Source organism: Sturnus vulgaris, chromosome 7 (assembly GCF_052056855.1).
Source record: "Sturnus vulgaris isolate bStuVul1 chromosome 7, bStuVul1.hap1, whole genome shotgun sequence".
Lineage (NCBI taxonomy): Eukaryota > Metazoa > Chordata > Aves > Passeriformes > Sturnidae > Sturnus > Sturnus vulgaris.
This window is the reverse complement of record NC_142249.1, coordinates 24,208,303-24,226,052: the sequence shown is the minus strand read 5'-3', so window position 1 is coordinate 24,226,052 and position 17,750 is coordinate 24,208,303. Positions and strand designations below refer to the sequence as shown.

The 17,750-nt window shown below is 35.6% G+C and overlaps 1 protein-coding gene across 2 annotated transcripts in view; it reads right to left on the bottom strand.

The window, feature by feature from the left end:
• The window catches only part of KCNH7 (potassium voltage-gated channel subfamily H member 7), a 207,869-nt gene that overhangs the window by 187,894 nt on the left and 2,225 nt on the right, over window positions 1–17,750 (bottom strand). For both annotated transcript variants that reach the window (XM_088168138.1, XM_088168137.1), the window contains exon 2: window positions 17,106–17,336. In XM_088168138.1, the coding sequence (XP_088024264.1) occupies window positions 17,106–17,336 (231 nt within the window). The remainder of the gene's footprint in view (window positions 1–17,105; window positions 17,337–17,750) is intronic.

Here is a 17,750-nt window from a genome sequence, read left to right as displayed (position 1 = left end):
AATTCTTGTTTTGGCAGTTTGAAGCCAAACTTTTAGCTTTAGTAGATATCACAACCTTCTCTGTGTGCTGAAATAATGCTCACTTTTTCCCAAGCTTTCACAGAGAAATTCAGCATTTGTGAAAATGATTGAGTTGAATCATGACCTGAAAAGTTATTAGGGTGGAGCTTGAAAAAAAATAATTCTGTTGTGTTTATTCCCCAGTCTGGTCAAGAATCAAATTATTTCATGCAGTCTTGTACAGTCATTTATGTACAAATTTTCTTATTGTGCTTATATTTTTTACAGAACCTAGATTTGCTTTCTTTCCTTTTGGAGTGGCCTGTAATGTACAGCTTCTCCAGAGGATCCTCACTCCTGAAGTCTGACCAGGACTCCAATTCAAGGGGTATATCAAGCTTTCTGTTTGACTTTTTCATTTTAATACAGAGCCAAGCCAATTTCATGTGTAATATTGACTGTATCTTTGTTGAACAGCATTAGGCATCCAATTATATAATTATAAGTGACTAAAACCACCACAGTAAATATATCTGAAGCTTTTTACTGTATTTCCCGTAAACTCTATTACAGCTAAAAATCAACATTGCTACCGAAACCAATGAATATTCACTGCTGGATTTTGCTAGTTGCTCTGAAGAAAAATGTTGTGGAATAGCAGTGAGTTTGCAATTTGTCCCTTCTGTATTTCACCATATCCTGATATTTATTTTAGAGGTAACATGAAAAATAAGTGCAAAAAAGCATAAGTAGAAGCAATAAAAAATATTTCAGTAGTACTTTTATATTACTATTATATATCAATATATATATGTATAATTCTTTATTGTTGCTTGAATATATTACTGGATGCAGTATGTTACTGCTGAATTTTACAGCTGCAGAAGATAGATCCTCTATGATATAATAAGAAAAGCATCAGTGAGCTGTTCAACAAATCAGAGTTACCACTTTCCTAACCTTGTAGCTCAGACTAGATTTTCAGAAAAGTTCTTATATAGAGACAAAATGCAGGGCATTATTTTCATACCAAATAAATAATCAAAATCCCCATGAAGAGCTAAATCAGTAAACCTTTCTTGAAAATCTGAAGGAAAGGTGAAGATATCTTATAATTTGAAAAAAAATTACAGGGTTAAAACTGTGGGCACCTTTGTAAAGAAAGACAGTGTGATTCTTGCTAACTGGCAAAGATTACCACAGAACTGAGTAAATAGCTACTGGCTAGGTGTGCTCATTCTAATCATGCTCAGTGTGTGACTATACCAGATGCTTTACTTGAGTTGAATGATAATTTCAATAGAAGAAAAAATTTAATTCTAGGTACTCTTGAGAATCCACATTTCCCTTCTTCTCCCCACCGAAAGTTATAATAATGTTGAAGGCGAAATGAGCTGTATGCATAGAACTAACCGGAAAATTTGTCAGGTTTTTGCATACTTTTCTCTCACTTGCTTAAACTCAAACTTCTCAATGATTGTAGGACTGTAGCCCTGAGAGTCTAAAATTTACCAAAATAGTTTTGATTTGACCATCACTGATTGAAGGCTGATAGTCTTGGCAAAACTAAAACAGATTTTAACTTGATTCAAACTGAGCAAAATTTTCCTTTGTATACTGCTGTTACATAAGAACATTATCAATTTGCTGAAAGTATTGCTAGTACAGGACAAACAGGCTCAAAAACGTCTCTTTTTGAGGGGGGGGGTGGTTCTTTTTTTTTAACTTGTTTGGTTTTTCCTTTAGTAATTTTTTTCTTCTGATATATATAGATGATATGTCCATGACAGGTAACAATGAACTTTCTTTACAATTCATCAATCCCTTTTGAAAATTTCCTTAACAGATAATACCTCAGAGACAGAATCTTAACTTTGATTGCTGATCTCAGTTCTGCATCACAGTTTTGGTGTTTTATTCCCATAAAATAAACAAAGATATGCATGAAGGCCTCTATGACCCCTAAAATACCAAAAGGAAAGCTGAATTTACCATTGCAGGCTTTGGAAAAAGCATTTTGAGGTGATGCAAGGTACTTCTTTAGCCAGAGGTTCTACTTCCCCTTTTTGTTGCATGCAGAAAGGTTGGTTAGACATAATGGAACTGTCAATCCTGTACTCAAAAAAGTTTCTATTTAGCATTAACACTTTAAAATAAGACCCTATTTTTTTCCCAGCAAATACACCTGGGCTGAGTGGTTCAACTGCCCTGATCTCTTATTTCATAAGATTTCATAAAATTTCTTATGATTATCCTGGATAAAAAATGTAATTTCAAAGAATAAATGTGCAATAACGCTAAAGATTAGGGTTGAAGTTAGTATGAAAAAACTTCTATTTTAAAATACCTGCACGATATTTTACTCTCATAATTGCTTGCAAACTACATCATAATATATTGTACAACGATATATTGTTGTATCTAAAAACAATGACTTGCTGATAATTACAAGGGTAATGTATTCAAGTAAGTCACAAAAAAGCATAAATTTGTAAAGCCTTTATCAAATATGCAACTATTGACTATTTTCAAGCATTTAAAATCCAGATAAAAACATAAAAGCTTTTCAGTTATTCAAAGACCTTAGAAATGAAACTTAACTTCTTTGTGAGGTTTGCTTTACAACTCTTTTGTTTTAGATAAAGACCATAAATAAATGAGATGTAAACACAATTTGAAAGTTATGTTAGTCAAGGGAAAGTTGTTTTGTAATACCTGTGTGTAAAGATAACTGTGTTTCTCTGCAAAGCACAGGATCAGAAACAGGGCTAGAAAAGCCATCCTTTTGGCTCTTGCTCACATTCTGACTTTGCTCGAGCCTTGTAGGGCCAAGTATCTTTAACCATTCTTGACAAAACAAGTCAACATTTGCAATTGGCTTGTCACGGGCAATCTAACAAGGAATGGTTGGTCCAGTCCAAGAATGAGAAATTATTTGTATAATCTCATTCGTCTAAATTAAAAATAAGACACATGTCCCAGTAGTATGTACACTAAATTAGTTGTATGCAGAAATAAAGCACATATAAGTAGCTACCCTGAACACTGTACTATAACTGTTGCATGCAGAAATGGGTGCAATTAAAACCTCAGTTTATGGTAGCAATAGCTTTGCATCTGAGATGAAATAAAAGCACACTTAAATAAGAAGTTACAAATTGAAAAATCCTTGCATAATACTATATTTTAATGCATATGCTAGATGTGTTCTCTTCTGCATCATCAAATTAACTGATGTAGGGGCAACCAGTATTTCTAATCTATTGCCAGGATCTGCTGTTGTACACCCTTAAGATACTTTCATCTGTCACAAGCAGAGTAAAAGAAAGTTCCTTTTAGGCAGTCAATAAAAGCAGGTTTTATAGATGAGCTTTCAAACATCACGTTAGGATGATTAAAAATAAAATCCAGCATGAAACAGAGAGATCTGTAAGTGTTAAATATGCATGCAATATAGAGAGAAGTTATTTTAATAATAAATTTTAAAATATTGTCAGTGCTGGTTTAGTCACTGGAAGTATATTTGACGAAGCTTATCAACACCTTCAAGCAGCAGTTGAACTCATCATTAATAATATTCATTAAATATACTTTGTCACATTGTGCTTGTTTAACAGTCCTTGTCTATAGATTAAAAACTGAGAGAAAATATGAAATGGGTTGCAAATTGGAACAAGCTGTCAGGCTCCCCAGTTGGGATGTCTTAAATCAGTAGGATTATGTCTCAGTTTTCTTTCTTAATATCCTCAGATGGAACCACATCCCTAAATGACGGGTATTGGAAGAGGTACTTCTTAAAGCCGTGGGTCTGACATCACTGCAGTGACAGGCAAGGTGCAGGGCTCTGTGTTAGGGCCAGCTCCAGCAGGATGCTGAGTGCCATCAATGCCAGCAGGCAGATGTGCTGGGCTCCTGTTGGGAGGTAGCACGCTCCTGTACTGATTGTGGTGTTTCACAGGGTAGGGGAAGGGGAGCTGGCATTGTCCTAAAGGAAAAATCTGGTATTAACCCTTGAAGAAAACACCAGACTTCTATCTCCCCTAGTCACTAAACAGGAAGAAAGTGTATAGGACAAATCTATAACTTCAAGAAGGAAAAATGAAATTAAAAGTGACAGAAGAGAAATTGAGAAGAAAATGTTGTCTTTTGCATGACCTAGCTATGAAAATGCTAGCAATAAACTTTTTCTTCGAGACGAGACAGTTTTTCAATAGTGTTACCTCGCTACTGAAAGTCACTGAAAGAATTCGACACAGTGTGAAAAATATTTCTCTCTTAGAAGATCTGATTTTTTTGTATCTTTCGTGATGAGAATGAAGTGCTCAATAATGTGTATCAGGGGTGCTCTGGTTAGTTGCCAGTTCAGTTGCATTTATCTTCTAGTGTAAGACAATTGATTAGCTGTTCTAAAACAGTACTCCATCGCAACTTTCTTTAGCCTTAAATTGGTTTGGATGACTGTAATCCACAGCAAAACAAGCATTAAGATGTTTTCTTTCTTCTAAACTCAAACACTTTTGTATAAAAAAATATAGCAGAGAAAACCAGGCAGCTGCCTAACAGCCAGGTGAATTGAGCTCTATTACAGGAAAACACTGATTTCTTCATAATAAGATGTGTAAAAACACGGAATTTATACCAGGTAGCACATCAGTAATGACATTTGGAAAATGTCTTCCAACAAAAAATATCTAGGTTGCAATTTCAACCATCTTGTACGTACATTGTAAAATGATTTCTTAATGCATGAATAAGTCTATCTAAGTTATGTAAAATTTAATGTCTAAAACTTGATATAATATTGAACCATTGAAAAAAGAATAAGAATAATACATAAAAGTAGCATAGATGCCACTTAGTATAATAAAAGATACATAAAATACCCACATATGGGTTACTGAATTGAGAGGGAAAATAAAAAAACATGGTATATAACTCATTAGATCTTCAAACATTACAGAGGGTATTGCTCAAATGCTTTCTCAGGCACCATATCAGTCCATTCAAATACTCAGAAAAATGAATAAATGTATTCAAATACCAATTGGCTCTGCAGAGAATTCATGACTGAGCTCCAGTGAAGGAAAAAAAACAGCAAAACACCCCCAACAAAAACGATATTTAAGAGGTGGGAGCAAGGGCAGAGTGGAATACCAAAACACTGCACAGGCATGCTGGGATGGTTTTGGAAAAGGAAAAGCTGAGCTAGATTTGAAACTCTTGGGATATCAAGGGCAACAAGAAGAGCTTGGTGTTGCTAGTATGTTAGCAGTAAAAGAATGAACAAGTATTACTTGAGTCTGCTAATGAGTGGGGAGACTGATTTAGTGACAGTGGATGCAGATAAAGTTGAGGTACTTTAAACATTCACTGCCTCAGCCTGGGAAAGGTTTGAATCTTGAGGTAGTGGAAGAGGACTGAGACAGTGATCTGTTGAGAAATTTGAGTCCAGCTGTGTCCAGGATAAAACATACTGGGTTGTATCCTCAGGAGCTTTGCCAGTAGATTGAGCAAAGTGATACTTCCCCTTTACCCAGTGCTCAGTTGACCACATCTGGAATAGTGGATCCAACTTTGGAACCTTAGTACAAGAGAAATGCTGATAAACTTGAATGAGGCTAGCAGAGGCCACCAAGATGGATGTGCATGCACATGTCCTTTGAGAGTGGTTGAGGAAACTGGCTTTGGCTGTGAGCCTAGAGTAGAGACAGCTCTGAGGGACTTAATGTCTTTCAATAGGTGTGAGGAATTTACCAGGGGATGGAGGCAGGTCTTTTACTGAAGTGCATGGCAAAAGAATGATAGACAATGCTTTAAATTGGTATAAAGGAAAAACAGTTTCAATGTGAGGGTACTGGAACAGGTTTCCCAGAGAGGTTCCATCCTAGCATCCAATTGGACAAGTCCTAAGCAACCTACTCTGAATTCTGTGTTGCTGACTGGATGGCCTCCCAATTTTCCTCTTGACCTAAATGCTTCTGGATTCTATGAAAATTGAATGGTTATAAAAGACCAATCTTAGAAACAAATTCTTCATTATACTGGAATGGTAAAATGCTACATATTAGAGTATGTGCCATGCTAACAGAATGCTTTCTGAAAGCAAATACATCAGAGTGAGTGATTGCTATTTAATGATTCCCATGTGAAACAAAGCATTACTTGTTATACAGATTGTGCCAGTTTCTAAAAAACAAAATACAAACGAAGGGTGAAGTCCAAGAGAAGAATAAGTTACAATCTAAACTAGGTTATGAGGATATCCCTGGTAAATAACAAATTTTAGAGATATGCTAGTTGACTCTAATCAGAATGCAGAAATGTAATTTTTTCCCACTGGCAACATTATAAAGATCTCACGATTATTCAGGATCACGAAGATCAGAATCCATTATGGACACCTAAAAAGTTGAATCAAGCAAGAGTGATGAAATATCAGTTCTTTAGAGTTTGAAAAGTGGAAGTTTTTGTGTTTTGTGGAGGCAATAAAGCCCCATTTGTCGCATAATACATGCACCACCAGTTAAACACAAATAATACTCAGCTAAGTTTAGCTTTTCTAAAAAAATAATGATGCACAGGCTCTGTATGACTGATTTGTGGTAGTATCTGAATAAGTGCTACAATTATCACAACAAAGTTCAATGTGAGACTGGCAAATGACAATTTTTTCTGTTTGAAAAAGCATGAGTTTAGCAGCCACTGAACTTTCTTCTGTATTTTTTCTTTGTCATTTTTTTTGGCAGTTCTATTTTCTATATCAAATTTGGAAAAGCTGAGGACTGACATTGACACAGGAGTTGATTCCACCTTTGTGGTTTTTTAACCCTATGTCAAGATGAGGAAACAGTTTGGACACTTTTGCCATTCAGTACACAACCCCCAGCTGTCTCTAACCCCACTCTGGCACTTCAGGGTCATGTGTGACATCTCTAAGACAAGAAGCAGTTTCTCTGGAAATTATTGTTTATTATGATAGAAGAGAGACAGGTACACAACTGCATTACCAAGTGTGTTGTCTTGGACCTGACCTGTGGTGTGAAATGCTCATATAAGAATAACCCCTCTAAGTACAGTCCCTATTAAAGGCAGTTTTACAGAACTATTCCCTATAATATCATTTTATATTCTCACTCTGTTATCCATTTTTTAGACTTGATCACGTTGGGGATTTTTTGGTGGCATTTTAATATATATGTACACTGGGAAATGTTACAATGCAACTTTGGTGTACTGTATTGGAAAAGAGCAGAGGATAGTGCGACAATGCATTAGAGAAGGATGTTTTGGAACTGTGAGCGTTTCCAGAATAATATGACTTTGGAGGTAAAAGACTCATTGCATTAATAAATCAGCTCATTAGGAGCCCCTCTAATTTGCCTTTCTGTTAAAAGTTCCTGTGATCGAATGTATTTAATAAGTAAAGTGCTTTATTAGCAAAACTGTTGTGAACTACAGAACATCAGTTTGTATTCTGTGATGGGGTAGGAAGTAATTTTGGCAGCTCCTCAAAGTGGTTCTTAAGCCTTTTGAAAAGGAGAAATGCACTTTTATAGTATATATTATAATATATATATATAATTGAAAATCCACCCCTTAATTTGATTTTACATGTAAAACTTCAGGTCACTCATTTCTCTTGCAAGAACTCAACCTCAGTGTGCTCTTTGTAGCTATGATAACTTTGTTACATCTGATATTTTAGTGCCTGTGAACTCCCCCTCCCCCGCCATTTAGATAATCTACTTTCCAGGCAATAATCGAGATTAAATGTGTAGAATTGCTTTTCCATCATTTAAAAAAAAGTTGACATATTTTCTTCAGATATTCCTCAGAAAGTGGAAATACAGTCCTTTAATTTTTTTTTCTTTACAAAAAAAATTATCCCTAGGTGAAAAGGGATTAAGAATAAAATATTATTTAAAAGGGAGACAATTCAATCAATTCCCGTGAAGCAGGGACAAATGCTCTTGCACATTCAAATGTTAAAGAGATTATATTTGAAATTCAAGCAGCCACACACAATGTATTTGTCTGGCTAATAATGATGTTTTGCACATGTCGAGTTCTGCAGAGACAGTGATGCTACTGGTAATTCTGCTACTGCAGGATCTGTTTTCTTGCAAATGAGGTCAAAAGAAAATAAAAAATGAATGCAAATAGATCTGCATGGTCTATGTAATAGCTCCCTTAGCTGTAATGTTCTTAGTCTGTGTAGTTGTTTCTATGAAATACCTTGGCCTACCCATCAGCCAGGAAGAAGAGTGGTCTGTGAACCATGCATTCCTTCCTCTTTGCCCCTCTTCAAATAACCATGAGCACAGGAGGGGGAAGCCCACACCCAGGTCCTGATCTACAAACATCACACAAATCAGACACTAATTCTACTTGTACCTGCAGCAGCAGTGAGTAGTTTTTAGTTAACTTTTTGGGCATTTAGGAACAGGTCCTTAGATCCTACTTCTAATCCTGACATTAGAAAAGATTTGCAAGTTTCAGGGCAAAGAGGAACAAGGTTTTATTACAGTTTTTTGGTCATCCACAAACAGTACTCAAACTCTTCTTTAGCTTAAAAACTACAAAGCTTTTCTTTAAAATTGTGGATAAAACACTAAACATGCTTCTGTGCATTATGTGCCCAGATTTTTGTTGCCAAAAGCTATCAGTGTAACTTATAGGAAGACTAAGAATGCTTTGCAAAGGATGCTCTGAACAGAGACCCAGCATGCACTGGCTCAGGATTGACATCATACATAGGTTTTCATACCAGTTTGTGAGCTGCTCCATTTATCTTTTGTACTTCAAGGCTGTTACTACTCTCTCACATAATATAGTTATGTTGTCCATAACTCCAGAAATAGTCCTTCGGGGAAGAGTTCCTCTTTCTGTTGGATAAACTTTGGTGTTAAATTGATTCCTGGTATATTTTATCAAGCAAAAATAAAACTGGGCACTTAAAATGGAAAAAAAATGGAACTATTTTTCCTTTCTTTTATTGTCATTATTTAAAATGGCATGGACTTTAGGATCTTTCTTTCTTTGCATTTTTTGAGCAAGTAGACAGAACTGCAACAGTATTTTACCTTAACTGCCATGACAATAGGATTTATGGATGAGTGAGTTTCATGTTCTTTTGAAAGTATAAAAAGAAATCCCATAAACATGCAAAATACTAATGAGATTATCTGGCATTTTTTTCCAGAGAGGAAGGAGTAAAGCAGATTGACATAAATGAGTTCTGAAAGGAGGAAATTTGCAAGCTATTTTCAGAGATCCACTTGCATTGATTTGAATGAAAATCAGCAAAGAATGCTCTAAGAAATAATCTCAAAAGGGCACAGATTCCGAAGTTTGACAACACCTAGGTGTAAGTGCTTTAGCACATGCATGTTAGTGATAAAACACATTTACATGATGATTAACAGGTATAAGACAAAGACAAAACCCCCTAATATGTCCTTGTTCTAAAGTTGTGTCTGCCTGTCTAATCTGTGGATAAAAATGGAGGAAAGTTTTGTCTCTATTTCACACATTTCATTCATAATTTGTTATCTTTTTATGTAGCAGTAGAGATTCAGCTAATACTGGTTAGCAAAGGTGTACAGTCTGTATGAGCAGTGCTCCAATGCCTAAGGATCAGGATTTCTCAGTGTTATAAGAACTAAAATTTGTAATTCAATTCTATGAAAGTTGTTGGTGCACATGCTAATTCCTGCATTAATATCTTGCTCTCAGGCCTTTAGGAGTTTTACTGGCCACAGAAACAACCAGTTGCCAAATAGTTCTGTGCGTTTGCTCAAAAAAAGGCCAAGATTTCATAAGCTGGTACTGTCAAGGATCAGTATTCAGATGTGACAAATCCTAATTTTCAAGTATCTGAAGTAAATTCTTGTCGTGTTTCTCTGAAATGACTGTTTAGGCAAGATCTTCTGGTTTCCACTGCAGTCTAATTTGGCAAATCAGAGGTTTAAATGAGGTAATGGCAAAATGTAAGAGAAAGTGTTTTTATTGATTGGGTTATTATGGAGGAGCAAGGACAGGAAAGCAAGAAATTTCACCGTGTAGTCAAGTACTGAAGGCAGCTGGTATTTCTGGCCTAAGCTTTCTTCTGGTAATTTCCACTCACTACCAGTAATGAAATAGTTAATAATGTTGACACTTAAATACTATCTTTGAGTTTTGATGATGTGATGGCTCTTTAAGCCATTTAAGGAATATATTGTGTGGCTAACACTTCAATGCCATAATTGAAGTCATATCAAAACTGGGTATAATAAGATCTATAATTGGAATCCAGTTAATGAAGTAGGGAAAGAAAGACAAGGCCTTCCCTTTACACTGTTTACTCTGACTTATTTTCAGATTGAATTTTGGTATCCTTTGGGATGATCTTTCCTGATGAGATTTCACTGTGATTTCAGTTTTAAAGAATTTAAAAAATGAGAAATGAAAAGGCTATTTTGAGCAAGTTGGTGAGGAAGCTTAAAATTGCATATCTGTGAAAATTCTGGAGGTCAAAAAGCATTTTGTGACTAGTTATGGCTGTAATTCTACTTTCAGAATGAAATTTTAGTGCAATTTCCAAGAAATTACTCAAATATGTATATTATTTCCTTTAAAAAACCCCCCAGTATAATAGACTAAAAAGTTCAACTGTACAAAATCATAAGGCAAATAGTTGCCACCTCAGAGACATGAACTTTCAGAGTTGCAGACAATGTGAAACAAGTGAGTAACTATAGAGCCACAATACCCCCCAGTCACTGTCATTTATCCGCTCTGCCTGGCTTGAGGTTCACAGCTACAGTTCTGATTGCTTTTGAGATAGGCAGTTTCCAGAGTCAATTAGCAATTTCCATACTCAGCTTTGTCTTGCTACTCTGAATCCTATACTGACTGATTAAGCTTTTTCCACACTTAGCTGAGAAGAGCATGGACTACCTAGCACACAGACTGAGTCATACACTAAGGTATGTAGGAAACACTTTAAAACTGGACTTAAAACCACTAACATAACATCTAATCCACACCACTGTCCTCCTCCCATTGCTTGGAATCCAAGGCAACAGAAATGACAACAATGGTGTTACCCGAAGTGCCATGTTTTGAAGTTTGTTTCATATCAAATATGCAAAAGGCTGCTATTAGAGGAGCAGTGGCTCTTCCCCTGTGTCTGTTGCAAGGTATGATGTCTGATTTGCTCTCTGCATCTCTTTTTGGTATATGGGCCGGTTGAGAAGGGAAAGAACCAATCAATAACAGGAATCAGGAGTATGCAATAACTCTGAGTATGCAATAACTCTCATCATAATGTAACATTAGAAAGGATGCATGATAAAGATGGAAAGAGGACACAATAAATCATGTGAAACTACACCAAAAATAGACTAACAGCATCTGTTCTTTTTGTCTCATAACCCAAAACCAAAATAGCTTTCACAACTAAAATGAGCATATTCAAAGCAGATAAAAAATTTTGTCAGCAATGCCTAATTAGAAAATTAAACTCTGTGGTGGATGTAACCTATCACATCGTAACCTTATATTACCATTTCACTCTAGAATGTGTCACCTTTCTTACCACTATGGCACACTTTTTGAAAGTCAGCAACCATTTTTTCTTTTTAGCTTAGATTAGGGAAATTTGAGCCCCTTGATTGGTGTGAATTGACCCTGTGACATTCTGAATCCTGACATTAAATGGAAGTCCAGTATAAGAAGAGTTCTGTCTGAACACTGTACTGAAATGAAAGACTCCTGAACCACTAGCCTGCAGGTTTTTTATTTGTGCCATGGAGGAACTCAAAACTGTCAGAATGGATTATTCCAAATTAAGCTTTTTTTCCTGTTAAAGATGCAGTACCTATAATAACAGCAATTGTATTCTTCATTACTTATTAAAACTATATATGTCTACTCATACCTTTCTGACCCTAAACGCTGAGAAAGAGAATAATTTAGAAGTCAATTTAATTGTTGTTCTATTTATTCAGATACTATCTCTTTTTATAAAAATCCCCTCCTTATTTAAAATCAATTCATCTTTACCTGGAAAGAAAAAGGAATAAATTGGAAAGTCAAGGAGTTGAAAAATAAGAGTGAAATTGACTCATAAATAAGCTTTCTTAGGATATCTAAGAGGTGCTTTATCATAATCATTAGGTATCCTATATGAAATGTGAATAAGAAGTGACCCACAGTTCTGGGCAGACATCAGAGCAGTATCTGAATGGGACAAGGGATGTTTTTTTCTTGACAAGTATTAAAGCCAAAGGTAGAAACATGTGCTACAGACATAAGAACGGATGTCCTCATTCATTTCCAATAGGTCAATGCCTTCAGTAACAGTCTGGATTTCATCCAAGAGGTATTTTAGGAAGGCCTGGAAAAAAAGCCCTGCATTAAGAAAGGGTTTTTTGACAGGTTTTTGGTGGGGAATAACACTTTATCAAAATGCAGTCAGATAGTATTTCTTATATCAAGGAGTCCTACACCAGTAGGTTTTCAGACAGATTGGACTCTGACCTATCTCAAAAGTTCTGCAGAAGGTACTGAAACTACGGTCAAGACTATAGCTGCTGACCCTCGTGCTAGAGCTAATGTAAGGAGACTTGACACACATGTACGCAGCTTTCTTTTTAGTTGTATTTTTATTGATTGATAGGTTGATACAAACAGGTGGTAAAACGCCTATGCTGACTGAAGTCTAGATGATTAGCTTCTAAATGAAGTCGTGATCTTTCTATTTAAGAACTCTTAATACCATTTTCACTTTATTTTGTCAGTATGTTTGCACAATTTTTATTTTCCTATCCTCAAAAAAGAGCTGAAAAGGCCTTAAGATAGATTGGAAATGTGCTTTGAAAATGCAAGTATGTTTAATTTGCAGTCAGTTTTGGCAAATTATATTTTTGAAACTGGGTAAATGGCAAGTAGTTTATGAGGTTTGTACACACACTGCAAACTTCTTGATCTTATCTTTGCTCAAATCTATACTCTACCTTAGCTCTTCTCAACCCCAGAATATCTGATTGCATATAGGCTAAGCTTAAATGATCCTACGTTCCTTTAGCAGATACCACCTGCAAGCTTAGACATATCCCATTATTGCCTACAAAGCATATAGTAAGAAGTAAAAATGTATTCTGTGTGGCACAATACTTTCTGATTATTATATATCCATTCTCAATCCCAAAATAATTATAATTTTTATCTCAAAAGTTTTACAGCTTTATCACCTCAAGCAATATTTTACATCTGTCAAGAATGATTTATGCAATAATGACTTAAACTGCAAAATGGAGTCCTCAAAGGAAGAGCTGTCAAACATTTTCACCATAAATAACTTTATTAAAATAGGAACTGATATCCTGTATAAACAATATCTTGCCTTCAAGTATAATTCAGATCATACTGCTATAAGATTAATGAAAAAAAAAGTGAGATAGTAAGGAATTTATGATATTGCTACTTTGATATCAGAGTATAATTTTTTTAATTGAGCAGATGCTAATGCCTAATGGGCAATCCTTGGAAAAAAAAAATCTATTGCAAAATAATAGTTCTTGTGACTTATATTTATCTATTGCTCTCTTTAAAAACAGATATTTACATTAAAAAATAAATTTACTGTATCTTTAATCCCATGAGTACATCCAGTGACAATTGTGGAGCTACTTGTGCTACTTGCAGGTTCAAGCAACCTTGAGGTTTGGCACCATCTGTTCCCATTAACCAGTTTTCTCAGTAACTAACTCTTCTGGTATATATGTAATTGCCTACTGTGACACCACTTGAAGAGGACAGAAGACTAGAACTTTGTTTGGATTGTGTAAATACCCTTCTGAAAGGAAAAAGAGTGATGAGAAATTAGAACCAAAAGTAAGCTATATTTCGATAGAACTCCAGGAGCACCTGGTAAAGGCTTTCAGCTGCAAAAGTTAAAATCTGCCTTAAAGACATCACTGGTGTGGTTGAGACAGGGCCTGCTGGGTGCCCAAGTCCAGGCCATATAAAAAATTACACAAAGCTGTCACAAGCACTGAGTAACTCTCTGCACCCTCCCCACACAGCACGGTAAAAAGGGAAATAGGCTCCATCCAGGTTACTCATTCATAAAATCGTCATATATAGAATTTTTTTCTTCTTTGACCACCCTATCTTCTGTCTGTCATGTTTAAGGCACTGTAGATTCAAGCAACTGCCATTTTATGAATATCAACTTGCAACAATTTTTGCCATCCTTCTGTCCCATCTTTGAGTGTGTTATTTGGCCAAAAGATTAAAGCAGTGAACAAACAGCAGCTTTGTCTTGCATCATCAAGATGTTTAAAACTCAAGATTTTGCACTTTCTAGAAAAGTGGACTATAGACCAGTAGAGAACATCAGAATCCTAATTCCCCATGTATGTGTGTAATACCATTTTTCTATAGCTGAGCTTCAAAGCTGTGACATTTTAAAATTACATGAGGTGGTATTTAGAATCAAAAAGAAAAAGCATTATTTATAGAGTGATTCCCTTTCTGATATCTGCATTGCTGGAATTCTGATGACAGATCAGCTTTATAAGTGATCCCATTGACATTTGCTTTATTTCAAAATATTAAAATAATTTTCAATATAATCAGTGGCTTATGTAGAGTAAATGATAGTGTGATGTGGAATAAGGTTTTATTTGCAAATCACTAGGCATTTTCTCAGGAGTGTGTAATATGGTCTTCAGAACATCCCGTCAGTGGAAACTCAAACAATTCACAGCTTCTTGAGGTGTCTTCCTCCTCCATATGCTTAGTATTATGTTAAATATTATACAATGTTTTGCCCTGAAATACAGTGTCAAACTCTTAAGCAGCAGATAGTTCACGGGAGTAACCTGAGTTACTCCCATGCAGAAAGTTACATTTCTGACTGTGCTAGAATTGACCCCTGAAAATTGAGAATTGCTGAAATTGACCTCAAATCTCATACTCACTCAGAGTACACACACAAAATAAGCCACTAACCAGGCACTAAACTCTCACAATTTTAGAAAACCCTTGAAATTGACTTTGTTTCACAACCTGGAGGAAGTCCTTGTTACATATCACTATTCTGTATAATGCTACAATATACAGACGATGTTATATATAGGTATATGTATCTATGCTATATATTGAAAAATCAAATCTGAAAATTTCAAAAAGTGAGGTATATATTTTTGAGTTATTTAGTTACATTCACCATACAGGTAGTTTCAATTTCATGACACCACATAGATTAAGATTTTCTATCACATTTTGAAAAGAAATTGAACATTATGTGGAACAAAACAAAAAAAATCTATATATACAATCAAGCCGACAGATAACCATGCATTTGAGTGTCAGACATATCTTATATTTTGACAATTTATGCCTGATTCACCGGTGTTTGTTTAAATTTAGCAGATCATACAGTTCACATGGTGAATCCTGCTCACATTTAGACAAGTAACATATTAAGGCAGTTAAAGTAAGTATTCACAGAAGTGAAGTTACTGAAAACCCTTATAAGAGTTTGCACTGAACAATCTATAACTCAGCTTTCAAAAACTGTTTATGAAGGATATAGCAATTTTTATGGACAGTATTTCTTTGGTTTTTCTTAGATTATAGTGTGTTGCATGATTTCAGAATTCAGCATTTTAGAGAAGGCTCTGTCTATCTACCAACCTACCTATCCATCTCTGGTAATTGACAGATAAACAGTACTTTTAAATGCCTTTCCCTCCCTCACATTGTTATAGGAGACTTTAGGACTTTTAAACTACTACATCTCCAAACAGTGCTCCAGGCTGATGGCTGTGAAAGCTAGCACTGACTTCCTCCTTTTGCGATATTATTTTTAACACATGCCAAGTTAAAACAAACACAGGGTAGATGTGTAAAAGACACACAGTGTCAAGTCTCCTGAGAAAGCTATGTCCACAGCACAGCTACAACGAATCTTGACCAAAATCTGCTCCAGACCACCAAAGCAGATCTAAGAATAAACGGCTCTACTGAGAATCTGCTATGAAGAGTATGCTTAAATATTGGTAGCGTGGGTAGAACGGTTGGCCTGAGTCCTATCTGAATTACACCAGCCTAAGCTAAAAATAATATTACTTAAGTCTTTCCAAGATAACAACAGAATTATTGAGAACAGGATTTAACTCTGTGACTTTAAAATGAGAGAGCACATCACATGTGATTCTAAAATTGATGTAAACAACACACTGGCCCTTCTCCAGAACTAATTTAAGCTCAGCATTTGAATATGAATTTCCTTTTCCTTCTCCCAAGAGCGTACACAGCAAGAGACAAAATAAGGTACACCACAATTATCAATTACTTGAATTCATTTGAAAGATGGGTGTTTCTGTAAATAACTCTGGGTAATTAAAAAAACTCCAACCAACAACAAAACTCTACATATAGCTATTATGTATCATAATTACTTCTCATGCGTATGCATTTTTAAATCTGCATATAAATTTATTAATTTTTTTGCTCTTAACAGAAAAAAAAAGTATCAGCAGATTCAGGCATTCTGCATATATCGAGTCTTCACTGAATAACAGGGAATAGTTCATAGCCTAGGCAAACCCAAATTTTGTCTCTGGCAGTACTAGGACAATATCAGTAGTTCAGTTGCAGGTACTTCACAATATCTCAGCTCTGAAAAAGACTTGTACCTTTCTTTATAAGCTAATACTTGCAGTATGATGGACTGTTTTTTCTACTTTTAACTTTGTGGTAAAATACTGCATTTGAATCAAGGTACATTTCCTGTATACTGGTTACATTAAGTGATTTACACCTTCTTTAAACCAACCAAGAGGAGAACTTCTGTTCCAGAGTTGCAAACATTGTGCTGGCTTCACTCAGCTGGTAGAGTGAGCATACAGAGTGAGTGATACACTCCAAACACCCACCACTCTCAGGGCAGACTCCCTTGCTGATACATACAAATGTATTTCACCAAACTTCACAGAGATTACAACACCTCCAGCAGAGGGGCTGGCCAGTACAACATACACACTTCTTTTACCAATCAACTGCTGACCAAACACACAAAAAGTTTTGAAAATAAAACCAGACTTTACCATCTTTGTGATAATAGGTGACTTCTACTTTCCTCTCCTCTGACCCCAGCAGGGCTTGAGCAATTTGGGCAATATGATGTCTTTTGGTCTCGGGCCCATGAAGAAAATCACAGGTGCAAGGTTTCTGCATGACATCTGGCCTGGAGAACCCGGTCATCTCACAGAACCCATCATTGCAGTAGATGATAGCACAATTCTGCACTCTAGCATTAGCAATGATGAATTTTTTATCTGCAATAAAAGAAAGTGATGCATTTTTTAGTACTCTTTCAACATTTCTTATAGGGTCGATTGCAGGGATGAATGCTGAGCAACCATTCTTTTCATGGGAATGTCTGAAATACAGAGATTTTCAGTCATTTAATGAAGATCATTTGATCTGTAGCTTTTAAAGAAACTTTAATTAATTTAGAATATATTAAAGATGAATGTAATTGGTTTTTAAGGAAATAAAACCACACTATGCAAGTCTCTGTAAATCCCCTTTCGATTTCAAAATTTTGTCTGTTTCAGTTTTCACTGAAGCCTAAGCAATGAGTGCTGTCCCATCAGTAGCAACTCTAGGAAAGTCCTTGGAAAGTTAGTAGCTTCTTTTGGGGAAAAGTAGAGCCTCGGGAAGGGGGTTCTACTCAAGTGAAGGGCTTC